We start from the raw sequence: 21,726 nt of genomic DNA, 5'->3' as shown, positions 1-21,726 counted from the left end.
GATAAAATAATTTTTTAAAAGTCAGTTATTGACGTTGCAATGTTGAAACGCGGGCTTTTAATCTGAAGGTTTCATCATTGCCATACCAGCGTGACGTCATCGTTTGTGCTGCTGGCAGAACGAACGTCTCTGAAACTACCAGATCCAACATGGAGAGAAAAGGTAATCTTCATAAAGACACAAAATACAAACGTTTAATCAGTTGTGTGTTAACATATAATTTACAAATGTCAATGGATGTCGTTTAAAAAAAAAAAAGTGACAGTTCATTATATCGACAATCTTTATGTACGAAGTGTTTTGTGGAACTGCATCTCTTGCTAAGCTGAACGCATTGGCTCAGCTAGCTACCTTTTCTACTAACTAATTAGCACCGTCAACCTGACCCTACAATCATGTCTAACTGCTTCTATTTCATGTGCTTTTCATGGAAAAAAAAGTAATTGAGTAAACGTGGAGGGAATAAATGCAATATTTATACGACAGATCTTCAGTGAGCGTTGGTGCCAAACATCTCAGTGGCTCTTCCTGTTTTTAAAAAGAGGACCTTACTGAATATTTTCAATCACTATCTTCACTTATGTAAAAATACGAACCAGAATTTAATTTCATTCTGTTTTCTGCGACAATGACTAACAAATGTTTGCTAACGTTAGCTAGCTAATCATTTATTTGAGCTTTCAAATGTCTTTGGCTAACTAACGTTAGCCAGCTAGCACACAACGTTCAACCCAGATGAAGAAACATATAGCTCCTAAAATACGGGTTCACCAGAAATGGGATAGTTAAGTTAGCTAGACATTTGAATAAATGTGTTTTTTTAAAAATACAAAAAAAATAATAATTTGCATTTTACAGTTCTAGCACTTCAAGCACGGAAGAAGAGGGCGAAAGCAAAGAAGTCGAGCAAGAAGTGAGTAATTGTGTAGTAGTACTGTTAAGCATGTCTCGCTACATTTTGACACGGGACATGTTTAGTTTGACCCAATAAGCATTGAATCACGTTTCCACTGGGTCCTGAAAGAGGACTGACTGTGGTCCGGCATGTCGACGAGAGCCACAATTTACTACCAGACTTCACTTGCGGCAGATGTCGTGATGTCGTGTATTTGTAGTTTAAAAAAATAAATAAATTGTCAGTTGTCCTGTCAAACTCAAGTACATCCGTTTTCTACCACATATCATAAACAGCAAGTTAATTCTTTATTTAGGAATGAAACTATATGAGATGTTGTATGAAAAATGCAATGAATGTTTTTTTGTTGTTGTTGTGAAGTTTCGTGAAAAGACTTTAGATGGCACCTGTCCCTCGTTTCCATAGCAGCAGTTAATTGGTTGGCTTTTGAGTGTGTCTGGTTTTATTCTCTGTAGTCAGGAATGCAGCATATCTGGAAATGTAATGAGCTAATAACGTCAATATTTACACGGTGACACAAACTTGCCATCACATCAGTGTATGGTATCGTGTGAGTGTGACCACGACACGTCTAAGGTAGATATGGACATCTGAATGCATAAAGCAGGGCTACTCCTGGGGCGACGAAGCACTTCTGGGTTTTGTTTCCATCGGCTTGTTAATTTGCACACAGTTCATTGGTGTCCTAGGCCTACACTAAAATCAGTCCCTAAGTAGGAGGCGAGATTGAAAGCTGGCAGAAGTGTAACTGGCCTCGGGGGGCCTGATTTTTGAGTAGCACCTACACAAAGTTTAGTACAAATATAGGTGACACTTGGGCCTGCCCTGAACAAAAATATACCTGAAAAAAAATTCTATAACACCCATTTTCAATATTCTGAATGATGTTGAGTATTTTAGTTAATGTTCCTGTGGAAGAGATTGAGATCTTTGTGGTTTACCCAACAACAGCCAAGCCAACCCACACTATGCCAGCATACATCCTTTCTGTAGGCCCGATATTATGTAATGCCTAGCTGTTGTGCTGCTATTTAGAGCAGCAGGAGAACGATGAAGTCCTCAGCACGGGCCAGCTGAAGCATAACGTTATGGATAAGGGAAAACGCCCTGCCCTTGAAGTTGTTATTAGTTTGTCAGTTCCTCCTTTTGCTGACCTAAACAATGCTAAATCATTCATAAATCACGTTTTTAACATTACATAAGCAAAATGACTCCAGTGAATGTTGTCCTTCAAAACGATGGATTCGCACACATCATATGTGTGAACGTTGTTTTATAGAGGATTATGCAATAGGTGGGTCTAATCCTGAATGCTGATTGGTTAAAACCGCATTCCAGCTGGTGTCTAGTCCACAAATTACAACCGGCTAAATTTATGGCGTTGTAATGCCTATCTGACTGCGCAATCCACTGTCTCATCAGTCCAGCCAGGCAATTTATAAACTTGATCTCTAGATTAAAAATCATCTAAATTAACATTTTAGTTGTCAACAGCAGAGATTTGTATAAACCTTGCTGTCTGTCTGACATTTGCAACATTGTTTCAATATTCAAATTCGATCTCCGGTTGTCCCACAGTAATAATCTTGTTGGGATGAGACATTTAGGTAGGCAGCTTTTGTCAGCCAGCCATCAATCAGCATCATTTTTATGGATATATTCAAAGAACTATCAATGGAAAACAGGTCAAATTAAATAAAGTGTAGCTAGTTTGCTTTCCCGCTTCAGTTTGAAGTGATTGTGTTATCTGTGTTGTTGACTAGCTCCTCTGAACAACAGTATCTTGACTAGAGAGCACATTTTCTACGCCAGGCTAGCTCATTGTTACGGATGTATCCAAATAAATGTCACTAGCAAACAGCTTATGCAAATGCACTGCTTTACTGTTATTCTGGCTGCACTTTTTCACGTGACTAAGTTAGCCAACTATGGCTATCTAGCAATGCAAGGGATAAGGTCGTTGCCAGCCAGTATGGCAATGGAATATTTAGAACAAACGACTGGGTCGCATCGCGTCTCTGGCAACCAAACCGATAGAATGAACGACCAGCCGGCTTGGGTAACGATTTGTGTTGGAACTTTATATTGTGGAAGGATGAATTGGTATGAATATATTTATCAAAATGTTTTTAATGAAAATATGTAAATATTTGTTTAAATATTTGCATATGTAAGTCATAATGTCCTCAAAGCTGGTGTTTGGGGGATATATCAACATCCCCCTCACATCTGATTGGTTTGAAGGGCATTCTAGAGCGTGCACTTTTGAAAGCAAAAGCTGAATTGAAAACATTATTGGCGTTGTTGAATTCAATTTTCATAATGGCAAGCTATAGGACTGATGGTTTGGTTAGCTAAACTAGCAAATATGTTGGTTTGGTTACCAAGGCAACTACGGTAGCTGTATCTAGTTAAACGTTCTAAGCTACTTCAGTGGATGTTGAACACATTTCTAGACGCAAATGTGTTAAAGTTATAGCCATGGTATAAAAGGCATAATCACCTCGGTGCTCTATGCGTTCTCTAGAAAATAATGCAACTCAGTGGAATATCGTTCATTATTTTCCATAGAACGCCTAGCCCCCCCCCCCCCACACACACACACACACACTGATTATCCCTTACAGTTAGTGGGCTGTCACTCTACTGTGAGATGTCGTGAATGGAAAGGGTGACATCTTGTATTAAATGTTTGTATTAAATGCCATGCAAGTATCACTCGTTTCTTGGAAAATGTCACGTTTTCTCTGGAAAGATGGTTCTAGAATGTAGATCTGATACTGTGCTGTTATACAACAACGTATCATCTTAGTGCCATTAGTAATATACATTAGTAGGTCTTCCAGAAATACCGGAATGTTTTGTCATGTACTATTTTCTGTGACTGAAAATATATTATTGAAACGAGTTCCACTAGTGATTTTTAAGGAAAGCGGGAAAAGTTGAACACTGAACAGTATTGGTAAATATTGTCACAGGCTGTGCCAAGTGCTCAGGAAGAAGGTCTCTAACCATTGTTATGCATGTCCTCCATCCAGACAGACAGCCCACCCCAGGGGTGCAGCACCCCAGCAGCAGCCCCAGCCAGAGGCCTCTCCCCAGGAACCAGATGAGCCTGAGGAGATCTTAGGCTCTGATGATGAGGAGCAGGAGGATCCCAATGACTACTGCAAGGGTGAGGGGATGAACTGCGGCGAGGGTGAGGGGATGGACTGCGGCGAGGGTGAGGGGATGGACTACTGCAAGGGTGAGGGGATGGACTGCGGCGAGGGTGAGGGGATGGACTGCGGCGAGGGTGAGGGGATGGACTGCGGCGAGGGTGAGGGGATGAACTGCGGCGAGGGTGAGGGGATGGACTGCGGCGAGGGTGAGGGGATGATGAAGTGCCCCAGCTAGTCTTTAGGGAGTTCCTGCGGTGTCTGCTTTCTTTCTGAGTTCTGGCTGTGTCGATAGAACTGACCAGAAAGTTACGTTCTTTCCTAATATGTGAAACTTGCCACTGGTTTCAGACAGAGCCAAGAGTTTAAAGTTGGCAAAGTCAACCAACTCATTGTATGACTTTTTAAAAGTATAATGTTATTTCATTATTAGGCCTCTCTACTTATAATACATTAACTTGGGAGTCAACAATAGTCTACATGCTTATTTAGGTTATTTTGGACTTTAGGGCTGAGCCAATGACTCGCTTGAATGATGTTCTCTATCTCCCTCTGCTGCGTGTCTAGGTGGCTACCACCATGTAAAGATAGGAGACCTGTTCAATGGGAGGTACCATGTGATCAGGAAGCTGGGCTGGGGACACTTCTCCACTGTGTGGCTGGCTTGGGACATTCAGTAAGATCACTTCTCATATCATTGTCTGTGAAGGCCTGAGACTGCATCACACTAGATTCTGATCAACACATCTTCACAATACCAGAAGCAGTATTTGTTAAATCAACTTTTTTGTTGTTGTTGCTGAAATAATCCTATATTGCATCGAATCAAACATACATTGTCTTCTGTGTCAGCTTGACTGACTGACTGACTGTTTGTTTTGTAGGGTGAAGAGGTTTGTGGCTATGAAAGTGGTGAAGAGTGCAGAGCATTACACAGAGACGGCTGTAGATGAGATCAAACTGCTCAGATCTGTGAGTATGAACTTGGTCAATCATACTCACCAGCATGACGTCAAGCCTGATATTTTCATCTGTAAAAATGCTACCTTTTCTTCCTTGTCCCTTTGTTCACCTTTTCCTTTCAGACATTTTGTTCTGATAAAAAATATATATATATTTCCTGTTTTTTTGTGTGTGTGTTTCGTAGGTGAGAAACACAGACCCTGACGATCCCAAGAGGGAGATGGTGGTTCAGCTACTGGATGACTTCAAGATCTCCGGTGTCAACGGGACTCATGTGTGCATGGTGTTTGAGGTGCTGGGGCACCACCTACTGAAGTGGATCATCAAGTCCAACTACCAGGGCCTTCCTCTGCCCTGCGTCAAGACCATCATACGACAGGTAATACCACAGGACGTAGTCCTCCATACCGTGGCTATCCAAACCCAATCCTAGACCTTGTTACGGATCAGGATTGGGGTCAGTTCCATATCAATTCAGCAAGCGAACGAAGATTCCTTATTTCCTCCATTGAAAAGCAATGAATTGAAATTGAATTGGCACCAACCCTGCTACTGATCCTTCACCTCATTGACCTTGTAAAGATTCATTTTAAAACGATTCAGTCCAATTATTTTGAATGTCTTATCTACTTATCTACTTAAACTATCACATGACCTCTGCCTGAAGGGGAATTGTCATCATTCTAAATAAGAATTTGTTCTTAACTGACTTGCCTAGTTAAATAAATTAATTGGGGCCCATTGTGCAGGTTCTCCAGGGGTTGGACTACCTTCACACCAAGTGTGAGATCATCCACACTGACATCAAGCCAGAGAACATCCTGTTGACGGTGAATGAGCCTTACGTGAGGAGGCTGGCAGCAGAGGCTACAGAGTGGCAGAAAGCAGGGGCTCCCCCTCCCTCAGGGTCCGCAGGTAAGGGTTAAGTCCATGCACCCCACATAAGCACCGCACAGATGCCGACAGAAAGACAACAGCACTCGTGCAAAAGTTCCCCAAAATATGGTACTTCGGTGTACAGAAGTGTGTTTATTATTATTATTATTATTATTATTATTGTTATTATTATTATTATTGTTATTATTATTATTATTATTATTATTGTTATTATTATTATTATTATTGTTATTATTATTATTGTTATTATTATTATTATTGTTATTATTATTATTATTATTGTTATTATTATTATTATTATTATTATTGTTATTGTTATTATTATTATTATTATTATTATTATGTTGATGTGGCTCTGCTCTGTTTTCAGTCAGCACAGCTCCAGCTCCAAAAGTAGTAAGTCTCCCCTTTTCACTCATTGCCTTTTTCTTACCATTTCAGCCATTCAGTATTACTGTGCTACTGCAACCACAACCAGTAGCTATTGTATTTAGTAAACCCTGTTTGACGTCTGTCCTGCTTCCGCCTCCTCTCCAGACGACCAAAATGTCCAAGAACAAGAAGAAGAAGTTAAAGAAGAAGCAGAAGCGTCAGGCGGAGCTGTTGGAGAAGTGCATTCTGGATCTGGAGGAGATGGAGAAGGCTCCGGAGAGGGAGGAGGAGGAGGAGGAGGATGATGAAGAGGATCCGGAGTCTCCCGTATCTCCCAAGCAGCAGCGGCCATATTGTGCTCCTCTCGGACAAGTCTCCTTACAGGAAGTAGCCAGCCAAGACACAGCAGGTGACTTTCTGTAATTCAATTCAATACTACTTTGTCACTCAAGGGGACGTTAGTATTTTTCAATCATGGGCCTGGAGATCCACACTGGGCTATACAGGCTTTTTGCTCAGCAGTGATGCACCTGATTCAAGTAATCTACTAATTATCAAGCCCTTGATTAGTTGAACCAGCTGAGCTGGGACACAAGCCTGCACACCCAGTTGGGTCTCCCAGATTAGGATTAAGAACACAGAATTAGACTAATTAGAAGGGAACTACTAGTCCAGCCTCCACTAGATCTAGTGTTATTTTCTCATTTACCCAGGATGCATTGTGGGTGCGGAGTTGACGTGCTTAGGACCAGAAGGGATAATAACAGACGCAGAAGTGAACTGTAACGGCCTTCATCCTGAGGCAGAGGACAATGAAACGGAGGAGAGGAAGGCACAGTGGAGAGAGCAAGACCAACACAACGGTAACTTAGACCAATCAGGGGATTGTCCTCTTCTTCAGGAGTCTCCACCACCTCAACCCGTGTATAACGGCCTGGTGTCCCCGGATACCCCAGAGAGTGAGGAGGGGAGTGGAGCACTGACCAGGAAGGAGGCTGAAATAAAGACTAAAGCATCCGAGACCGAGACGAAAAGCTTTGGCGGCCTGGAGGAGCAGAAGAATCAGGAAAGGAGTCAAGTGGAAGTCACAGAGGAGGCGCAGGGCAGGAGTCGTGGAGAGGAGGCCGCCGAGGAGGCGCTGGAGAACGTCCAGTATGGAGGAGAACAGGAGAGTCTGAAGGATGGTGAGAAGACGGGTATCAAAAATCACATATCTGTATATTTAAACGAGCAGATTTTGGATTATTATGCTAATTAGATGTTGGTGTGGGCGTCGACTAGTACAGTACGTTGTTGTATTCCTTCTTTATTTGACGGTCAGATCAGTGTTGTAATGGTTACTGAGTTTCTCTCTCTCCCCCTCTCTGTCTGTCTGTCTGTCTGTCTGTCTGTCTGTCTGTCTGTCTGTCTGTCTGTCTCTGTCTCTGTCTCTGTCTCTGTCTCTGTCTCTGTCTCTGTCTCTGTCTCTGTCTCTGTCTCTGTCTCTGTCTCTGTCTCTGTCTCTGTCTCTCTCTGTCTCTGTCTCTGTCTCTGTCTCTGTCTGTCTCTGTCTCTCTCTCTCCCCCTCTCTCTTTCGCTCTCTCTCTTTCTCTCTCTCTTTCTCTGTCTGTCTGTCTCCCTCTCTCTCTGTCTGTCTCCCTCTCTCTGTCTCTCTCCTCTCTCTCTGTCTCTCTCCTCTCTCTCTGTCTCTCTCCTTCCTCTCTCTCTGTCTCTCTCCTTCCTCTCTCTCTGTCTCTCGTCTTCCTCTCTCTCTGTCTCTCGTCTTCCTCTCTCTGTCTCTCTCCTCTCTCTCGTCTCTCTCCTCTCTCTGTCTCTCCTCTCTCTCTGTCTCTAGCCAAATTAGCAGCGGGGAACCTCCTGGTGAACCCTCTGGAGCCAGTCAACGCAGACAGACTGAAGGTCAAGATAGCAGACCTGGGCAACGCCTGCTGGCTGGTGAGTATCTGTGTGCAGATGACCTAAGGGATTTCCTGCTTAAATCCCTGTCATTCATGTCGCCTACCTGCTTGCTTGAGTTTGCCAATGGAATAACCCCCCCACCCCCCCCAGAAAATCAGACCTCCACGCCAGCTGCCGCTCAATCAAATGTGGATTTTTTAAATTTTTTAATGTTTTAAACACTGCTTGAGCCCAGTTCTGCAATAGCACTCTCATTGACCTGGCTCCCCCTTTGCCCCTTTCCCTCTACTCCGCAGCACAAGCACTTTACGGAAGACATCCAAACGAGACAGTACCGTTCTCTAGAGGTGCTCATAGGCTCTGGCTACAACACACCAGCTGACATATGGAGTACAGCCTGCATGGTAAGACGGGACAACAACACACTTTACAGTCAAATAAAACCACATTTTTAAAACCAGTAAATAAACAGAAAGTAGGAGACATTCATTTAGTCATTTCCTTGCTGTAATTGGATGCGGTCTTGGATGGATTGCGACGCTACGACGGACTAGAATTCCCTTTTTACTAGCCATGTGAATTTCCCCACTTGGGATAATTAAGCAATAAGGCGTGAGGGGGTGTGGTATATGGCCAATATACCACGGCTATTGGCTGTTCTTACGTACGACGCAACGCGGAGTGCCTGGATACATTGGCCATATACCACAAACCGCTGAGGAGCCTTATTGCTATTATAAACTGGTTCCCAATGTAATTAGAACAGTAAAAATAAATATTTTGTCATACCTGTGCTATACGGTCTGATATACCACGGCTGTCAGCCAGTCAGATAATTGACTCTGATGGAAGAAAGAGGGACATCTGTACAAGAAGGAGATCCTATTTATAATGGCTTTCCAAGATCTTCCTCCCTACACGTACACTGTCTGCTTCCTGCCATTAGGCTGTCTGTGTTTTGTTGTTGTTTATTGTGTCCTTCTCTGCAGGCGTTTGAGCTGGCTACTGGGGACTACTTGTTTGAGCCTCATTCCGGGGAAGATTACTCCAGGGACGAAGGTAGTTATGCAGCCGAATATTAATCTGCTTGATTTGAATAGATGTTTAGTAGTCTAATTTTAGAAGTTTTCCTCTGTGCTAATCTTACATACCCGATTCGAATAATTAGCTGGCTTATCAGCTGAATCTGGTTATTTACAACTGGGGTTGGAGTGTAAACCTACAGGAGGGTATCTCTCCAGGAACAGGGTTGGAGAGCCCTGGTGTGAACCTACAGGAGGGTAGCTCTCCAGGAACAGGGTTGGAGTGTAAACCTACAGGAGGGTATCTCTCCAGGAACAGGGTTGGAGAGCCCTGGTGTGAACCTACAGGAGGGTAGCTCTCCAGGAACAGGGTTGGAGTGTAAACCTACAGGAGGGTATCTCTCCAGGAACAGGGTTGGAGAGCCCTGGTGTGAACCTACAGGAGGGTAGCTCTCAAGGAACAGGGTTGGAGTGTAAACCTACAGGAGGGTATCTCTCCAGGAACAGAGTTGGAGTGTAAACCTACAGGAGGGTATCTCTCCAGGAACAGGGTTGGAGAGCCCTGGTGTGAACCTACAGGAGGGTAGCTCTCAAGGAACAGGGTTGGAGTGTAAACCTACAGGAGGGTATCTCTCCAGGAACAGGGTTGGAGAGCCCTGGTGTGAACCTACAGGAGGGTAGCTCTCAAGGAACACGGTTGGAGTGTAAACCTACAGGAGGGTAGCTCTCCAGGAGCAGGGTTGAAGAGCCCTGGTGTGAACCTACAGGAGGGTAGCTCTCCAGGAGCAGGGTTGGAGAGCCCTGGTGTGAACCTATAGGAGGGTAGCTCTCCAGGAGCAGGGTTGAAGAGCCCCGGTGTGAACCTACAGGAGGGTAGCTCTCCAGGAGCAGGGTTGAAGAGCCCTGGTGTGAACCTACAGGAGGGTAGCTCTCCAGGAACAGGGTTGAAGAGCCCCGGTGTGAACCTAAAGGAGGGTAGCTCTCCAGGAACAGGGTTGAAGAGCCCTGGTGTGAACCTACAGGAGGGTAGCTCTCCAGGAACAGGGTTGAAGAGCCCTGGTGTGAACCTACAGGAGGGTAGCTCTCCAGGAACAGGGTTGAAGAGCCCTGGTGTGAACCTACAGGAGGGTAGCTCTCCAGGAACAGGGTTGAAGAGCACTGGTGTGAACCTATAGGAGGGTAGCTCTCCAGGAACAGGGTTGAAGAGCCCTGGTGTGAACCTAAAGGAGGGTAGCTCTCCAGGAACAGGGTTGAAGAGCCCTGGTGTGAACCTAAAGGAGGGTAGCTCTCCAGGAACAGGGTTGAAGAGCCCTGGTGTGAACCTACAGGAGGGTAGCTCTCCAGGAACAGGGTTGAAGAGCCCTGGTCTACAGAGAAGAGGTGTTTTGGATTCTTGGCATTAACCGTTTGCATACTGTGAAATGCCTTCCGAAATATTAATAGGTTTTCATTCAGTCTCTTCTTGTCACTTTGGGATTTTACTTGGTCCTAAATATTCATAAATGCATTAATGATTTAAAAACCAAGAGTTATACATTATGCAGTGGGTGGTGAGTACAATACTGTGCAATGCATTTCATGGTACAATATTGATTAGTAGTCTAGTTGACAGTAAAGACTACAGTGATTTTTGTCATTGGTTTAATAGCCATCTGGTCACATTGTTTTAGCATGTGTCAGCTAGCCTGGGTCTGTTCATTACTGTAGCCAGCTGGTCACATTGTTTTAGCATGTTTCAGCTAGCCTGGGTCTGTTCATTACTGTATCCAGCTGGTCACATTGTTTTAGCATGTGTCAGCTAGCCTGGGCCTGTTCATTACTGTAGCCAGCTGGTCACATTGTTTTAGCATGTGTCAGCTAGCCTGGGCCTGTTCATTACTGTAGCCAGCTGGTCACATTGTTTTAGCATGTGTCAGCTAGCCTGGGCCTGTTCATTACTGTAGCCAGCTGGTCACATTGTTTTAGCATGTGTCAGCTAGCCTGGGCCTGTTCATTACTGTAGCCAGCTGGTCACATTGTTTTAGCATGTGTCAGCTAGCCTGGGCCTGTTCATTACTGTAGCCAGCTGGTCACATTGTTTTAGCATGTGTCAGCTAGCCTGGGCCTGTTCATTACTGTAGCCAGCTGGTCACATTGTTTTAGCATGTGTCAGCTAGCCTGGGCCTGTTCATTACTGTAGCCAGCTGGTCACATTGTTTTAGCATGTGTCAGCTAGCCTGGGCCTGTTCATTACTGTAGCCAGCTGGTCACATTGTTTTAGCATGTGTCAGCTAGCCTGGGTCTGTTCATTACTGTAGCCAGCTGGTCACATTGTTTTAGCATGTGTCAGCTAGCCTGGGTCTGTTCATTACTGTATCCAGCTGGTCACATTGTTTTAGCATGTGTCAGCTAGCCTGGGCCTGTTCATTACTGTAGCCAGCTGGTCACATTGTTTTAGCATGTGTCAGCTAGCCTGGGCCTGTTCATTACTGTAGCCAGCTGGTCACATTGTTTTAGCATGTGTCAGCTAGCCTGGGTCTGTTCATTACTGTAGCCAGCTGGTCACATTGTTTTAGCATGTGTCAGCTAGCCTGGGTCTGTTCATTACTGTAGCCAGCTGGTCACATTGTTTTAGCATGTGTCAGCTAGCCTGGGCCTGTTCATTACTGTAGCCAGCTGGTCACATTGTTTTAGCATGTGTCAGCTAGCCTGGGCCTGTTCATTACTGTAGCCAGCTGGTCACATTGTTTTAGCATGTGTCAGCTAGCCTGGGCCTGTTCATTACTGTAGCCAGCTGGTCACATTGTTTTAGCATGTGTCAGCTAGCCTGGGCCTGTTCATTACTGTATCCAGCTGGTCACATTGTTTTAGCATGTGTCAGCTAGCCTGGGCCTGTTCATTACTGTAGCCAGCTGGTCACATTGTTTTAGCATGTGTCAGCTAGCCTGGGCCTGTTCATTACTGTAGCCAGCTGGTCACATTGTTTTAGCATGTGTCAGCTAGCCTGGGCCTGTTCATTACTGTAGCCAGCTGGTCACATTGTTTTAGCATGTGTCAGCTAGCCTGGGCCTGTTCATTACTGTAGCCAGCTGGTCACATTGTTTTAGCATGTGTCAGCTAGCCTGGGCCTGTTCATTACTGTAGCCAGCTGGTCACATTGTTTTAGCATGTGTCAGCTAGCCTGGGTCTGTTCATTACTGTAGCCAGCTGGTCACATTGTTTTAGCCTGGGTCTGTTCATTACTGTAGCCAGCTGGTCACATTGTTTTAGCCTGGGTCTGTTCATCACTGTAGCCAGCTGGTCACATTGTTTTTAGCATGTGTCAGCTAGCCTGGGTCTGTTCATTACTGTATCCAGCTGGTCACATTGTTTTAGCATGTTTCAGCTAGCCTGGGTCTGTTCATTACTGTATCCAGCTGGTCACATTGTTTTAGCATGTGTCAGCTAGCCTGGGCCTGTTCATTACTGTAGCCAGCTGGTCACATTGTTTTAGCCTGGGCCTGTTCATTACTGTAGCCAGCTGGTCACATTGTTTTAGCCTGGGCCTGTTCATTACTGTATCCAGCTGGTCACATTGTTTTAGCATGTGTCAGCTAGCCTGGGCCTGTTCATTACTGTAGCCAGCTGGTCACATTGTTTTAGCCTGGGCCTGTTCATTACTGTAGCCAGCTGGTCACATTGTTTTAGCCTGGGCCTGTTCATTACTGTAGCCAGCTGGTCACATTGTCATACCATGTGTTTGATAGGAGAGATGAAGTTGTTGACTATAGAACGTTGTGTATGTCAGCTATAGTCAAATCCTAAAGGGACAGTTTCCCATATTATTTTAAAGCCTTGACTTGGACTGGAAAGTAATGTTCAGATTTGACATTGAAAGTGTTTATTTTGTTGTTGTTTTTTATAGTCCAAAGGAAACCTGCTACCTGTTATTATGAACCTTTCCACCCCTCTTTTACAGCTTCTCTGCTATGTAATAACCTGCTGTGTGTTTATTGGACATTATTGTTATGAGTAAATCTATGATCATGTGATGTTGAGTACCTACCTGCAATCCTGTGTTTATTTTCCCCCTCGTGACAACTGGAGCTATATTTCTGTCAACACTGCACATCCTCTCAAGTTTCCCACGCCCTCTACTCTTCTGCCTTCTCCTTCTCCTTCTCCTCCTCCTCCCCACGCCCTCTACTCTTCTGCCTTCTCCTTCTCCTCCTCCTCCCCACGCCCTCTACTCATCTGCCTTCTCCTCCTCCTCCCCACGCCCTCTACTCTTCTGCCTTCTCCTCCTCCTTCTCCTCCTCCTCCCCACGCCCTCTACTCTTCTGCCTTCTCCTCCTCCTTCTCCTCCTCCTCCCCCCACGCCCTCTACTCATCTGCCTTCTCCTCCTCCTCCCCACGCCCTCTACTCTTCTGCCTTCTCCTCCTCCTTCTCCTCCTCCCCACGCCCTCTACTCATCTGCCTTCTCCTCCTCCTCCCCACGCCCTCTACTCATCTGCCTTCTCCTCCTCCTCCCCACGCCCTCTACTCTTCTGCCTTCTCCTCCTCCTTCTCCTCCTCCTCCCCACGCCCTCTACTCTTCTGCCTTCTCCTCCTCCTTCTCCTCCTCCTCCCCACGCCCTCTACTCATCTGCCTTCTCCTCCTCCTCCCCACGCCCTCTACTCTTCTGCCTTCTCCTCCTCCTCCTTCTCCTCCTCCTCCCCACGCCCTCTACTCTTCTGCCTTCTCCTCCTCCTTCTCCTCCTCCTCCCCACGCCCTCTACTCTTCTGCCTTCTCCTCCTCCTCCCCACGCCCTCTACTCTTCTGCCTTCTCCTCCTCCTCCCCACGCCCTCTACTCTTCTGCCTTCTCCTCCTCCTCCCCCCCGCCCTCTACTCTTCTGCCTTCTCCTCCTCCTCCCCACGCCCTCTACTCTTCTGCCTTCTCCTCCTCCCCACGCCCTCTACTCTTCTGCCTTCTCCTCCTCCCCACGCCCTCTACTCTTCTGCCTTCTCCTCCTCCTCCCCACGCCCTCTACTCTTCTGCCTTCTCCTCCCCACGCCCTCTACTCTTCTGCCTTCTCCTCCCCACGCCCTCTACTCTTCTGCCTTCTCCTCCTCCTTCTCCTCCTCCTCCCCACGCCCTCTACTCTTCTGCCTTCTCCTCCTCCTTCTCCTCCTCCTCCCCACGCCCTCTACTCTTCTGCCTTCTCCTCCTCCCCACGCCCTCTACTCTTCTGCCTTCTCCTCCTTCTCCTCCCCACGCCCTCTACTCATCTGCCTTCTCCTCCTTCTCCTCCCCACGCCCTCTACTCTTCTGCCTTCTCCTCCTCCTCCCCACGCCCTCTACTCTTCTGCCTTCTCCTCCTCCTCCCCACGCCCTCTACTCTTCTGCCTTCTCCTCCTCCCCACGCCCTCTACTCATCTGCCTTCTCCTTCTCCTCCCCACGCCCTCTACTCTTCTGCCTTCTCCTTCTCCTCCCCACGCCCTCTACTCTTCTGCCTTCTCCTCCTCCTCCCCACGCCCTCTACTCTTCTGCCTTCTCCTTCTCCTCCCCACGCCCTCTACTCATCTGCCTCCTCCTTCTCCTCCCCACGCCCTCTACTCATCTGCCTTCTCCTCCTCCTCCCCACGCCCTCTACTCTTCTGCCTTCTCCTCCTCCTCCCCACGCCCTCTACTCTTCTGCCTTCTCCTCCTCCTCCCCACGCCCTCTACTCTTCTGCCTTCTCCTCCTCCTCCCCACGCCCTCTACTCTTCTGCCTTCTCCTCCTCCTCCCCCCACGCCCTCTACTCTTCTGCCTTCTCCTTCTCCTCCCCACGCCCTCTACTCTTCTGCCTTCTCCTCCTCCTCCCCACGCCCTCTACTCTTCTGCCTTCTCCTCCTCCTCCCCAGCCCTCTACTCTTCTGCCTTCTCCTCCTCCTCCCCACGCCCTCTACTCTTCTGCCTTCTCCTCCTCCTCCCCACGCCCTCTACTCTTCTGCCTTCTCCTTCTCCTCCCCACGCCCTCTACTCTTCTGCCTTCTCCTCCCCCTCCCCACGCCCTCTACTCTTCTGCCTTCTCCTCCTCCTCCCCACGCCCTCTACTCATCTGCCTTCTCCTTCCCTCCCCACGCCCTCTACTCTTCTGCCTTCTCCTCCTCCTCCCCACGCCCTCTACTCTTCTGCCTTCTCCTCCTCCTCCCCACGCCCTCTACTCTTCTGCCTTCTCCTCCTCCTCCCCACGCCCTCTACTCTTCTGCCTTCTCCTCCTCCTCCCCACGCCCTCTACTCTTCTGCCTTCTCCTTCTCCTCCCCACGCCCTCTACTCTTCTGCCTTCTCCTCCTCCTCCCCCCCACGCCCTCTACTCTTCTGCCTTCTCCTCCTCCTCCCCACGCCCTCTACTCTTCTGCCTTCTCCTCCTCCTCCCCACGCCCTCTACTCTTCTGCCTTCTCCTCCTCCTCCCCACGCCCTCTACTCTTCTGCCGTCTCCTCCTCCTCCCCACGCCCTCTACTCTTCTGCCTCCTCCTCCCCACGCCCTCTACTCTTCTGCCTTCTCCTCCTCCTCCCCACGCCCTCTACTCATCTGCCTCCTCCTTCTCCTCCTCCTCCACACGCCCTCTACTCATCTGCCTCCTCCTTCTCCTCCTCCTCCCCATGCCCTCTACTCATCTGCCTTCTCCTCCTCCTCCCCATGCCCTCTACTCATCTGCCTCCTCCTTCTCCTCCTCCTCCTCCTCTCCATGCCCTCTACTCATCTGCCTCCTCCCCACGCCCTCTACTCATCTGCCTCCTCCTCTGCTAGGCTTTTTGCTCAGACTTGCGTATGTTGAGTAACTTTAAATAAAAATAAATCAATTTGGCATAAGCTTGATTTGATTCAGTGGCACGTTAGGTATTTGCAGAGGTAGGTGGAAGCTAGCCCAGGGCTTACTGTCATAAGCTACAACTCTCCATCTGCTGCGGCCACGTGTTGACTACTCACACCTTGAACCTGAACACCTAGTTATAGATTGGCCCGACGTTGTGCGTGTGGACACCTATTACTCTACTTGTGAGTACCAGAAGTCCTTACAAGAATCATAAATAAGCTCTAAAATGTAGAAGTTGAGGACAGTCCTCACTGTTTTTAAAGGCTATTATAGGGTTAGGTTTAGTGAAAATAGGATTTTGAATGTCAAGTATAGTAAGACATAGGTCTGTGTGAGTTGATCTGAGGATCTTCTAACCCCATGTCCATTCTTTATCTTACTGGCTTGTAATGTCTGCGTGTAGCAGACATTGTCTTCCTTCTGCTTTGTGACTTCAGTCTACTGAAACTAGTTTCTGCCGTAGAGATAAATGTACAGAGGTGATGGTGTTAAATGGATTATCGCTATGGTTTCTGACAGCTATATATAATAATAATAATAATATATGCCATTTAGCAAACGCTTTTATCCAAAGCGACTTACAGTCATGTGTGCATACATTCTACGTATGGGTGGTCCCGGGGATCGAACCCTCTACCCTGGCGTTACAAGCGCCATGCTCTACCAAATGAGCTACAGAAGGACAGCTCTGTTCCAAAGACCGAAGGTGTTCAGTTGGTAAAGACACTGTGGTTGTCGTCTACATGTGCTTCATGTCATACTACCTTCTCATTGTCTTAATAGTGTTTTTATTTAAGCTTTTACTTAACGAGGCAAGTCATTGAAGAACAAGTTATTTACACCGGACCAAGCTGGGCCGATTGTGTGCCGCCCTATGGGACTCAATCTCGGCCAGTTGTGATGCAGCCTGGAATCGAACCAGGGCGCCTCTAGCGCTGAGATGCAGTGCCTTAGACCGCCTCGCCACTCAGGAGCTGAAATATGCTGCCGCTTGGCTCTGTTCTGCTTCTTTCTTCCTCTCTGCTTCCTCCTGGCTTTCTCTCTTCCTCCACTTATGTCTCTATCTCTCTTTTATGTATATATATATATATCTGATTTATTAAGTTGTTGGGGAGTTCCCCAGTTCTATGCACAGAGTGGGAAATTCTCCCAGGAATGGTTCACCAGAAGCGGTACTGTGTGTCTGTGGCCAGCACTGGGGGGTGTGGGGAGGTAGAGCAGGCAAGGTCCTCTGACAGCGGTACTGTGTGGGGAGGTAGAGCAGGCAAGGTCCTCTGACAGTGGTACTGTGTGGGGAGGTAGAGCAGGCAAGGTCCTCTGACAGCGGTACTGTGTGGGGAGGTAGAGCAGGCAAGGTCCTCTGACAGTGGTACTGTGTGGGGAGGTAGAGCAGGCAAGGTCCTCTTGACAGCGGTAGTGGTACTGTGTGGGGAGGTAGAGCAGGCAAGGTCCTCTGGCAGCGGTACTGTGTGGGGAGGTAGAGCAGGCAAGGTCCTCTGACAGCGGTAGTGGTACTGTGTGGGGAGGTAGAGCAGGCAAGGTCCTCTGGCAGCGGTACTGTGTGGGGAGGTAGAGCAGGCAAGGTCCTCTGACAGTGGTACTGTGTGGGGAGGTAGAGCAGGCAAGGTCCTCTGACAGCGGTAGCGGTACTGTGTGGGGAGGTAGAGCAGGCAAGGTCCTCTGACAGCGGTACTGTGTGGGGAGGTAGAGCAGGCAAGGTCCTCTGACAGCGGTACTGTGTGGGGAGGTAGAGCAGGCAAGGTCCTCTGACAGCGGTACTGTGTGGGGAGGTAGAGCAGGCAAGGTCCTCTGACAGCTGTGTGTGGGGAGGTAGAGCAGGCAAGGTCCTCTGGCAGCGGTACTGTGTGGGGAGGTAGAGCAGGCAAGGTCCTCTGACAGTGGTACTGTGTGGGGAGGTAGAGCAGGCAAGGTCCTCTGACAGCAGTGCTGTGTGGGGAGGTAGAGCAGGAAGGTCCTCTGGCAGCGGTGCTGTGTGGGGAGGTAGAGCAGGCAAGGTCCTCTGACAGCAGTGCTGTGTGGGGAGGTAGAGCTCCTCTGACAGCAGTGCTGTGGGGGAGTAGAGCAGGCAAGGTCCTCTGACAGCAGTGCTGTGTGGGGAGGTAGAGCAGGCAAGGTCCTCTGGCAGCGGTACTGTGTGGGGAGGTAGAGCAGGCAAGGTCCTCTGACAGCAGTGCTGTGTGGGGAGGTAGAGCAGGCAAGGTCCTCTGACAGCAGTGCTGTGTGGGGAGGTAGAGCAGGCAAGGTCCTCTGGCAGCGGTACTGTGTGGGGAGGTAGAGCAGGCAAGGTCCTCTGACAGCAGTGCTGTGTGGGGAGGTAGAGCAGGCAAGGTCCTCTGACAGCAGTGCTGTGTGGGGAGGTAGAGCAGGCAAGGTCCTCTGACAGCACCAGGAGACCCAACTACTACATTCCAAATGTCGACACTTGTATACTACGTAGACTCAGAACCACTTTAAATCCAGTCTCTGTCATGTGAAGGTGTTCTCTACTTAGTTTTAGGCAGCGCTCTTTGTACTGTTTGACAGGTAGTTATAGAGATTGTACACCCCCAAAATAAAAGGTTGGGTTCCTCAGTGCTGTCAGACTGACCCCTTCACCCTCACCCAGGGTGGGCTTGTGACTGACTGGCACACCAAGTCTGACTGTTTGTCCTCTTCTCTTCCCCCGGTCTCTTTCCTCTCGTTGTGTCTGTGCAGACCATATCGCATTGATCATCGAGCTGCTGGGGCAAGTCCCACACAAACTCGTAACAGCTGGGAGATATTCCAAGGATTTCTTCACCAAGAAAGGTAAAGAAACGTGGTTATGTAAAGGTTTTTAAATGACCTTTCTCTCCTTTGTTGTAAATCTATGCGTGTATTTAATAATGCCAAAGTTTTTTGGGGTTGGATTTTCTTGTATGCTGTAATTTAAAGGAAAGCTTTTAGTAACAGTCTTGTGTGTGTGTGTGTGTGTGTGATGGTGGTGAGTCTTGTCGTGTGCTGTGGTGACGTGAAACCCTGTGGCTGGCTGGCTGGCTGACTGCTGTCTCTCTCTCTCTGTCTAATCGTTCTATGTGTCTCTGAGGCTGACTTTCTCTTCTCTTTCCTAGGGGACCTGAAGCACATCACCAAGCTGAAGCCGTGGGGGCTACTAGAGGTGCTGCAGGATAAGTACGAGTGGTCCAAAGAGGAGGCTGATTGTTTTGCTGACTTCCTCCTCCCCATGCTGGAGCTGGTACCAGAGAAGAGGGCCACGGCTGCAGACTGCCTGCGCCACCCCTGGATCGCCCCCCAGTGACGGCCCCCCAGTACTGCAATGCAAAACACCTAGGGCCTGTTCAGTCGGCAAACGTTTTTGAATGTTGCAGCTAATTCGAATGACTGGAGCTGACTTAACTCATTCTTCTACTTGTCATTGAGGCATGTTTGTTCTCCGTTAAGGAGTTCTATCCGAACGTTCCATAACGTTTTGCCCTGCTGAATGCGGCCCGGCCTGGTTTGCCCCTGATGAAACCTTCCAACCACTGTAATGTAAAACCCTGGGGCTATGTTCAGGAGTATGTAACCTCCAGTAAGCCCAACTCCGGTCCTCCAGTAAGCCCAACTCCGGTCCTCCAGTAAGCCCAACTCCGGTCCTCCAGTGAGCCCAACTCCGGTCCTCCAGTAAGCCCTACAGCAGCCATTTGTTGTAGACCTGGACAAACACACCTGATACAGCTCATTGAGGACCTGATGAATAGTTGAATCAGGTGTGCTTATCTGAGAATGTGTACTGTTGTGGAGTTAGGAAATACTGTGGGAAATGACTCCAAATGTGAAAGTAGCGTTTCACATCCCTGAATTACATCCCTAGATGTATACTCTCTTGTGGAGGCATCTGGCTACTGGGGTGCAAATTAAACCTCTTACAAGAGACTTGTTGCAACAGATCACTTTCCAATTGGATCATCTGAGATGGCTATTTATTTTGGGTTTGTATTCTTCCATTTTGTTCTTATTGTCATCATCAAGGACTCTTTGTCTTTTAAAAAAAATATTTGTTTCTCCTTTTTTCTTTCCTTTTGTACTGATGTTTAAGAAGCCAGTAGACAACACTGACCATAAACCAATCATTTTGATGGTCCATAAGTCTGTGCTCTGTACACTTCTCACCCATGTACACTATATATGCAAAGTATGTGGACACCCCTTCAAAATTAGTGGATTTGGCTATTTCAGCCACACCTGATGCTGACATGTGTATAAAATTGAGCATGCAGCCATGCAATCTCCATAGACAAACATTGGCAGTAGATTGAATGGCCCTACTGAAGAGCTCAGTGACTTTCAACATGGCACCGTCATAGGATGCCATCTTTCCAAAAAGTCATTTTGACAAATTTCTGCCCTGCTAGAGCTGCCACGATCAGCTGTAAAATGCTGTTGTTGTGGAAACGTCTTGGAGCAACAACGGCTCAGCCGCAAAGTGGTAGGCCACACAAACTCACAGAACGGGACCACCGAGTACTGAAGCACGTTTAAAATCATTTCCTTGGTTGCAACACTCACTACCGAGTTCCAAACTAGCAACGTCAACTCCATATTAATAGTTTTGGAATGAGATGTTTGTTGGGTAGGTGTCCACATACTTTTGGGTATGTAGTGTAAGATAACTTGTGATTCCCACCACCACCTGCTTTGTTCTACCCCAGCACAAGACCTGGAGCAGAACACGATCAAGGAAGGAACTGTAGTCACTAGTGCCCACCACCATCTTGCTTTGTTCTACCCCAGCACAAGACCTGGAGCAGAACACGATCAAGGAACTGTAGTCACTAGTGCCCACCACCATCTTGCTTTGTTCTACCCCAGCACAAGACCTGGAGCAGAACACGATCAAGGAAGGAACTGTAGTCACTAGTGCCCACCACCATCTTGCTTTGTTCTACCCCAGCACAAGACCTGGAGCAGAACACGATCAAGGAACTGTAGTCACTAGTGCCCACCACCATCTTGCTTTGTTCTACCCCAGCACAAGACCTGGAGCAGAACACGATCAAGGAACTGTCGTCACTAGTGCCCACCACCATCTTGCTTTGTTCTACCCCAGCACAAGACCTGGAGCAGAACACGATCAAGGAACTGTAGTCACTAGTGCCCTCCACCACTTTTCTTTGTCATATAACTTGATACCACTTGATTTTTCCTCTGGTAAAGGCTAAGAGTACTAATGTGTTACATCTTCACCCATAAGGCATTTTGTTTTGTATTAGAAAGTTGCACATGGGGCGAACGAACATGAACAAACGTGTAGGTTGCACTCTCTCTTTTTCTGACTGAACCATTTCTAGTTCTCCACAGGAAATTCATTTAGAGGACTGTCTAGCTGTTCGGATCAGTAAAATCCACACCACCTTGTTTGTACAGAATATGTTATTGTTCTACCTTGTCATTGATTCATTCTCATCGGATAAGAGACTGGTTTTCTCATGGTTTGTGGGTTTCATTAAGTAATATAATGTTCATAAGAGCCCCCCCCCCCATCCAAAATGAGACATTTTGAAAAATAAAATTGTGTGTGTGTATATACCTGTACCAAAGAGTTGTTCTGTATGTTACAGCCATGTAGAGTTAACGAATCCTAGGTTGTGTCCGAAATGGCACCCGCTTCCCTTTACGGTGTATTCGGAAAGTACTCAGACCCCTTCACTT

At 47.5% G+C, this 21,726-nt stretch overlaps 1 protein-coding gene across 1 annotated transcript; it reads left to right on the top strand.

Moving 5' to 3' along the window:
• The first annotated feature begins 59 nt into the window (after positions 1-59).
• Positions 60-21,601, top strand: LOC124045495 (SRSF protein kinase 1-like). The gene is made up of 15 exons (XM_046364824.1): positions 60-162; positions 859-913; positions 3,955-4,091; positions 4,642-4,750; positions 4,959-5,046; positions 5,222-5,416; positions 5,787-5,952; positions 6,305-6,330; positions 6,472-6,715; positions 7,020-7,502; positions 8,141-8,241; positions 8,502-8,609; positions 9,195-9,264; positions 18,751-18,843; positions 19,146-21,601. Exons 1-15 carry the CDS (start codon positions 150-152, stop codon positions 19,331-19,333), a joined length of 2,076 nt encoding a protein of 691 aa, XP_046220780.1. The 5' UTR covers positions 60-149; the 3' UTR covers positions 19,334-21,601.
• The last annotated feature ends 125 nt before the right edge of the window (positions 21,602-21,726 follow it).

The sequence above is a fragment of the Oncorhynchus gorbuscha genome, linkage group LG10, assembly GCF_021184085.1.
Source record: "Oncorhynchus gorbuscha isolate QuinsamMale2020 ecotype Even-year linkage group LG10, OgorEven_v1.0, whole genome shotgun sequence".
Classification (NCBI taxonomy): Eukaryota; Metazoa; Chordata; class Actinopteri; order Salmoniformes; family Salmonidae; genus Oncorhynchus; species Oncorhynchus gorbuscha.
This window is presented reverse-complemented; position numbering and strand designations above follow the sequence as displayed.

What these genes read in the sequence shown, in the direction of transcription:
- LOC124045495 (XM_046364824.1), top strand. An exon ending in TGGCTGGCTTGGGACATTCA is followed by an intron (nt 4,751 to 4,958) that starts GTAAGATCACTT and finishes TTTGTTTTGTAG; the next exon opens with GGTGAAGAGGTTTGTGGCTA. An exon ending in GGATTTCTTCACCAAGAAAG is followed by an intron (nt 18,844 to 19,145) that starts GTAAAGAAACGT and finishes TCTCTTTCCTAG; the next exon opens with GGGACCTGAAGCACATCACC.